Raw genomic sequence first — 7,983 nt, 5'->3', positions numbered from 1 at the left:
GAGTCGTGTGGGGAAGGAGAGGAGTCAGACTCGGATGACGATTATGAGGAAGGTGTTTATGTGGAGGAGGAAGAGGCGGCGGCGGCGGCAGAAGAACAACCGCAGCAGCCATTACAGGGGGCTTCCCCTGCTCCACGTTCCCGTGGTATTGTTCGTGGCTGGGGGGAGGAAGAGGAGTTGTGTGACGTCACTGTGGAAGAGCAAGAGGAGATGGAGAGTACGTCTGGATCCGACTTTGTGCAGATGGCCTCTTTCATGTTGTCCAGCCTGTTGAGGGACCCCCGTATCAAAAAACTCAAGGGGAATGACCTGTACTGGGTGACCACGCTACTAGACCCTCGGTACAGGCACAAAGTGGCAGACCTGTTACCAACTCAACACAAGGCGTAAAGGATGCAGCACTTGCAGAACAAGCTGTCAATGATGCTTTAATAGGGTGATGTGACAGTACAACGCAATAAAGGTACCACTGGCAGTAATCCTCCTCCCTAGTCCACGCAGGCAAGGACAGGACTCTCCAGCGATCTCGGGGTGATGTCGGACATGCGGACATTTTTAGTCCAATGCCTCGCAGTAGCCCTTCGGGATCCACCCTCCACCAATGCCTGGACCGGCAGGTAGCCGACTACCTGGCATTAAGTGTGGATGTACACACTGCGACTGCGAGCAGCGAGGATGAACCCTTGCTCTACTGGTTGCGCATGCTTGACCTGTGGCCAGAGCTGTCCCAATTTGCCATACAACTTCTCTCTTGCCCTGCCGCAAGCGTCCTGTCAGAAAGGACCTTCAGTGCAGCTGGAGGCATTGTCACTGAGAAGAGAAGTCACCTAAGTCATGACAGTGTTCAGTACCTGACCTTTATCAAAATGAATGAGGCATGGATCCCTGAGGGCTTTTGCACGACTGAAGACTAAGTCAGTCCCCACACACAGCATCTCTGCCTGCAGGCCGCTTGACTGCCTTCTCCGCCACCACCACCAGGGTCCAGGACTCTAGGCGGATTCCAGAATTTGTAAGGCCGCTGCTAGCGGCGGCCGCTATACTAATTTTTCTGGGGCGTGCACATGCCTGCCTAATTTTTCTGGCTGAACTGCAGGCGGCTGCAACAAAAAAACAAAAGTCATGTACATGTGCCCATCCCCCTTCGTGATCATTACCTTGCCGCGGTGAAGGGGCTTGCGTATCACAATGAGGCAATGACCGCCGGCTATATGAGTGTCTCGGGTGGGGGTGGCACACCAAAGATAATAAGGTCGTTGTTTCATTGTGGTCAGACCAAATTTGATCAGCTGGACAGTCACTGTTCTGTCATTCAGCTACATCAGCCGGGCGACCATATGGGCTGAAAAGCCACCATCACTTGCACTCTCGTCATGGTGCGCACCAGTCCAGCACGGCCGTCACTACACAAACGGCTGTTTGCAGTCACTGCATACCTTTCACTGCATCTGTGACTGCACATTATATTATACCTGGCAGTCAGTGCAGAACTTGCACTTGAATGGATGGCAGACTTGCCCTCCATAACAGATTCCCGTTAAAGGATTTAAAGTTGATTCATTAAAATTAGGGCCTCAAAAGTCCTCCTGAGTCCTGTATTGTTGTTTTTGGTCACTACCTCGGGGCGGGCGTGCATGCCTGCCTGCTGCCTTCCTTGCCTGGATGTGTGGTGGTAGCCGTTTCTTAGGCTCCAACTCCGGAACGCAATACAACTATCCACAGATTCAAACAATTGAAAAATACAACCATCTACAGTTTCAAACAATTGAAAAATACAACCATCTACAGTTTCAAACAATTGAAAAATACAACCATCTACAGATTCAAACAATTGAAAAATACAACCATCTACAGTTTCAAACAATTGAAAAATACAACCATCTACAATTTCAAACAATTGAAAAAAATGGCAAAAAACTTGCCCTCCGAAAAACATTCTTGGCAAATGCTTTCGACTTGGTTTGTCTTCCGCTGGGTCAAGGGTCCATCTGACCACAGATGCCTGGTCTGCAAAGCATGGTCAGGGCAGCTACAGCATGGGTCTCAGCAGGCTCCCACTTCGGGCTGGAATCCAACCTTCATTCCCCGCCCATTACCCGTTGTGACAATGGCAGACTTGCCCTCCATAACGGATTCCCGTTAAAGGATTTAAAGTTGATTCATTACAATTAGGGCCTCAAAAGTCCTCCTGAGTCCTGTATTGTTATTTTTGTTCACTACCTCGGGGCGGGCGTGCATGCCTGCCTGCTGCCCTCCTTGCCTGGATGTGTGGTGGTAGCCGTTTCTTAGGCTCCAACTCCGGAACGCAATACAACCATCTACAGTTTCAAACAATTGAAAAATACAACCATCTACAGTTTCAAACAATTGAAAAATACAACCATCTACAGTTTCAAACAATTGAAAAATACCACCATCTACAGTTTCAAACAATTGAAAAATACAACCATCTACAGTTTCAAACAATTGAAAAAAATGGCAAAAAACTTGCCCTCCGTAAAACATTCTTGGCAAATGCTTGCGACTTGGTTTGTCTTCCGCTGGGTCAAGGGTCCATCTGACCACAGATGCCTGGTCTGCAAAGCACGGTCAGGGCAGCTACAGCATGGGTCTCAGCAGGCTCCCACTTCGGGCCGGAATCCAACCTTCATTCCCCGCCCATTACCCGTGGTGACAATGGCAGACTTGCCCTCCATAACAGATTCCCGTTAAAGGATTTAAAGTTGATTCATTACAATTAGGGCCTCAAAAGTCCTCCTGAGTCCTGTATTGTTATTTTTGGTCACTACCTCGGTGCGGGCGTGCATGCCTGCCTGCTGCCCTCCTTGCCTGTGTAGTGGTAGCCGTTGCTCAGGCTCCACACCGGATTCCATCACTCATTCCCCGGCCATTACCCGAGGTCACAAATGGCAGACTTGCCCGCCTCCATATGATTCTCGTGAAAGGAATGTGGTGTCATCTTTGCCCGCCATAACTGGTTCTCGTTAAAGGATTTAAAGTACATTCATTCAAATACACAGCAGGGCCTCGAAAGTCCTCCTCCTGTATTGTTATTTTTGGTCACTACCTCGGGGCGGGCGTGCATGCCTGCCTGCTGCCCTCCTTGGATATGTAGTGGTAGCCGTTGCTCAGGCTCCACACCGGATTCCATCCCTCATTCCCCAGCCATTACCCGGGGTCACAAATGGCAGACTTGCCCGCATCCATATGATTCTCGTGAAAGGAATGTGGTGTCATCTTTGCCCGTCATAACTGGTTCTCGTTAAAGGATTTAAAGTACATTCATTTCAAATACAGCAAGCCCTCGATAGTCCTCCTGTATTGTTATTTTTGGTCACTACCTCGGGACGGCCATGCCTGCCTGCTGCCCTGCTTGGATGTGTAGTGGTAGCCGTTGCTCAGGCTCCACACCGGATTCAAACCCTCATTCCCCGGCCATTACCCGGCCAATGCCAGACTTGCCCACCTCCATAGGATTCTCATTGTAGCGGTACTGAACAAGTACACAGCAAGTAGAAAATGTAATTTAAAAACAAAACGTAAGCTTTTTAACAATGCCATGGAAAGTTGATAAGGCAGTCACACATTACCTGACATCACTGAGCGAGGAAGAGCAATCTCGCCATGTTGCGCAGTAGTCCAGCATGGCCATCACTACACAAACAGCTAGTAACTTGCGCTGCGTTACACAGTTAGTTTGGTGCGTCAGTGTGAAGCAGTACTCTAATTACACTCCCTGATTGATGTATACACATGCAAGATGTTTTAAAGCACGTTAGGCCTGCAATTTAGCATTCAGTGTGATTTCTGCCCTTAAAACGCTGTTTTGCGTCACATCCAGATTTTTCCCCGGGACTTTTGGCGTGTATCCCACTCCGCCATGCCCCCCTCCAGGTGTTAGACCCCTTGAAACATCTTTTCCATCACTTTTGTGGCCAGCATAATTTTTCTATTTTTTAAAGTTCGCCTCCCCATTGAAGTCTATTGCGGTTTGCGAACTTTTTTGCGAACCGAACCTTCCGCGGAAGTTCGCGAACCCTTTTCGCGAACCTAAAATCGGAGGTTCGTTCCATCACTTCCCTCCTGCCCACCCCCCGCCAGCCAATCACGGCGATCGGCTGTCATAGGCTTCTGCCTATGAGAGCCGATCGCTCACTTGTCCCCCAGCGGGACAGCCATGTCACACGGCTGTCCCCAGTACAGCACTGCTGCTGATCGCAGCGCTGTACTGTGTAAATAGATGGTGATTCGCCCTCTAACAGTTTACCGAGTGGCAATAGCAGCTTGGAGGCTGAAGACAGGGCGAAGCTTCACCCCCCCCCCCCACACCCGAGCGATTTCCTTCAGTAGCCGGCTCCAGGACCTGACGCCCATTGGCGTGACGTGGTCATGAGGTAGTTAATGATTGTATCATTGTAGGGGAAACGGATGTATGATGCAACTCCTGTATTTGGTGTTTCTAGCATGTAAGGGGCTTTGCTATTAACCGCTAACGTCAGCAGGTTTTTAATCACCAATACAGACTTGTGATCCCGAGTAACTCGACATCACAAGTCAGGTAAAGAGTGCGACCACTAGTGCCGATTACAAACTCTTAATCACAAAAAACAGCTCGTGATCACGAGCTCGTGATGAGGATGAACATTTGTGCACATACCTCTAGCTGGTCAACACAGGCCTGGAGCACACGTCCTTGCACACCATCAGGACCTGCTGCTTACTTGTGTTAATATTTGTGAGTGCCTGCCACTCCTCATATAGGTGTAGGACTAAAGGCTGTGAGTCTGCAGTCAGCTCAAGGTTGACTGCAGGCAGATTAATGTCTTTGTGAAACATAGTGAAGAAGTTAAGTTCCTCTGCTAGGTTGGCGTTGTTATTGGCCAGTGTGTATTGTGAGACGGTACCTTGCCACATCCGGTGGGAGTTTGAGTTACATTAAAATAAGAGCCAGTGAAATTGGGGAATGATGTGTTATGCAGTAGAAATATAAGAGTGATTTTTAACTTTTTGGATTGCCTGGTTAGCATCATCATTACTTGTTTACCAGATAAAAATAAAGAATTGATTTTATGCCTGACAGTTACGCTTTAAAGTGGAACTCTGTGAACGTCAGTCGTAAAAACACCCACTAAAGTACTAATTGGCACAAGTTTCCAAGTAAGCACTGTGGCTATATGCTGGGTGAAACAATTCCAGAAACATATTCAACCAAATGATAAAGTTAGTAAAAAATAACAAGCTAACAACAACATCAACAAATTATCTTCCGTTTTATGGTTGAGTGGAACTAGAACTAAAGAATTGGAAACAGGATAACAATATTTGTACTTATTCTAGTTAACTAGATTTGCAAAAACTTTTCTGATAGTTGAAACCATGTTAAAAATTAGGGATGGTTAATGAGATGCTAAGAATTCTCAGGCGATGCAAAGTATAACTTTGCATCGCCTGAGAATTCTTAGTATCTCATTTACCATCTAAACTCATGCAGCTTTGTAAATGGACCAGTCAAATGCAGCAGCTGACATATAGGGTATAAAGGACACTAATGCCCACACTGGGGCATAAAGAAGTATTGTTAATATAATAGTTGCACAGGGACACTGTTAACACTGGTAATTTATACCTGATAATGGAATTTCCTGTGTGACCTTTGTAATATGCATCCCCAAATCTACACGCAACCTTCAAGATGCCCCTCTTAACCCACCTTTATACTCCCAAATCTTTAGTTGTCTCCCATTTTTATAAAAATAGATATCCATTTGCTCAAGATTGCCTATGCCAACCATGCTCCACGCCAAACATTGTTACATGTAAATAGCAAGATGGTTGGATCCTGGTACAAAGGGATTAGCCTTGGTCCATGACGGTTTCTTCTGAATTGGAAGTTACGTGAGCTTCACCTTGCTTGTATACAATGGTCTGCTTTGAGATTCAGGCTGGCTGGTGCATTTGGTGTGGTTAAAGTCAGTGCTCCCCAACCCTGTCCTCAAGGCCTACCAACAGTTCATGTTTTGTGGAAATCACCACAGGTAGATAATCAGCTCTGCTGTGACACTAATGACCTCACCTGTGAATGTTTATGCTTTCCTGCAAAACATGTACTGTTGGTGGGCCTTGAGGAAGGGGTTAGGGAGATTTGGTTAAAGTGGTCCTGAGCCAAAGCTTGGGATCAAAATAAGATATTTACCTGAAGAGAAGGAAGCCTCAGGATCCTACTGAGGCTTCCCACAGTGCACCGATGTTCCCAGAATGCCTTGTCACTAATCTTCCTGGGGGCTGCGCTCAATGACGGGGCTTATTAGAGCACCGAGAGAAGCCTCAGTAGGATCCTGAAGCTACGCTCTCTTTAGGTAGGTATCTAATTTTGTACCCGAGCTTCGCATGGAGTTTGTGCTTCAAATAAGGTGCATACTAAACTAGGTCGGTAGAGGTTGGTAGAGGTAGGGTCTATTGATCAATCATAACTCTGTTGGATTTTGCTTGTATTTATATTGTCAGATCAGTCAACATTAGCAATTGGGTCCAAAGATCTAAAATTGATACCATCCTTAAAATGGAAGTGCACTTCTGGTGTGAACTTTATCTTACCTGTTCGAGCATCAAGGGACATGTTTTGCAGTTCTTATTTTCATGTTTATTAACTGGATTTCAGATATTTACTGGCTAAAATCTTAAACTGTCCAGAAGATAAGTGCCTTTGTAAATTTGTTTTAATTTCATGATTTCTCAAGCCATAAATTATAGGGTTTGCGAGAGGCACAAAAACAGTGTAAGTAAGACCAACAACCTTATCGTAAACCACAGAGTAGCTTTCTGTAACACGTATATACATGAAGGCGATGCTGCCAAAGGAAAGAGTGACAACTATCAGGTGGGCTATACATGTCGAGAATGCTTTCTGCCGGCCTGCTGTGGACTTAATCTTTACAACAACAGATATTATTCTTATGTAAGATAGAAAAACATAAGCAAAACTCAAAAGAATTATTAGGGAGCTGACTACAAACTCAACCAATATGTACAACTTTGTTTCAGTACATGCTAATGAGATCAGTGGAGGGAAGTCACAGAAGACATTCTCAATATAATTTGAACCGCAATAGGGTAGACGAGATATTAAAACAGTTTCAATAATAGGGCTGATAAATCCTCCGATGAAACAGGAAACCACTAAGTTCATATAAAATCCAGCTGTCATAACTGTTGAATACTGCAGTGGTCTACAGATGGCTAGAAATCGATCGTATGACATTATCAAAAGAAGATAACATTCAGTAGCTCCAAAAGCATGGAGGAAGTAGGCCTGTAGAAGACACCCAGTGAGGGAAATCTTCTTCTCTGTATTCAGGAGATCAGCCAACATTTTTGGAATCGTCACAGCTGTATAAAAAATCTCCAGGAATGATAAAGCTCCAATGAAAACATACATAGGAGAACTTAGACTGGATCCATTCCGGACTATAAGAAGGATTACGATATTACCAATGATGATAAAGAGATAGATAATAATAAGAATTATGAAGAGTAAAACATAAACATTTCGGAAAGTTGGGAATCCAATTAACACAATTTCACTAACCCAGCTATAATTAACCTGCTTCTCCATGTTTTGTTTTACCTGTGAACAGCAATGATGAGTACAAATTATGAATACAGGAAGGGGAAGGAATTTAGGAATTAAATTGAAAAAAGGGAAAACTAAATTATTAAAATGACAAGCTGAAAGAGGAGGAAACAGGAAACGGAAGAGGAGAGAAATTGAACAAGTAAGCTGAATGTAAATTGAAGCACTGTGTGTGTAATTCCTTTGTAGCTAAGCATTGCTGGAGACTAAGCTCTAGTTTATTGGCTAATTTAAAAGAAAAACAGTAAGCTTTCAGCTTGTAAGCCTTCTTCAGACTGTATTTCTGTTGACTGATAATGTTAGAACATACAGGCAGAAGGAAGTAGAGGAGATTTATTTGTTTGCAAATATAA

At 45.0% G+C, this 7,983-nt stretch overlaps 1 protein-coding gene across 1 annotated transcript; it reads right to left on the bottom strand.

The window, feature by feature from the left end:
* Positions 1 to 6,643: 6,643 nt before the first annotated feature.
* LOC137522147 (olfactory receptor 6N1-like) lies at positions 6,644 to 7,612 on the bottom strand. The gene has a single exon (XM_068242178.1). It carries the CDS (start codon positions 7,610 to 7,612, stop codon positions 6,644 to 6,646), a length of 969 nt encoding a protein of 322 aa, XP_068098279.1.
* Between the last annotated feature and the right edge of the window lie 371 nt (positions 7,613 to 7,983).

The sequence above is a fragment of the Hyperolius riggenbachi genome, chromosome 6 (assembly GCF_040937935.1).
Source record: "Hyperolius riggenbachi isolate aHypRig1 chromosome 6, aHypRig1.pri, whole genome shotgun sequence".
Classification (NCBI taxonomy): Eukaryota; Metazoa; Chordata; class Amphibia; order Anura; family Hyperoliidae; genus Hyperolius; species Hyperolius riggenbachi.
The sequence above is the reverse complement of the archived record's forward strand: the minus strand, read 5'-3'. Positions and strand labels throughout refer to the sequence as shown.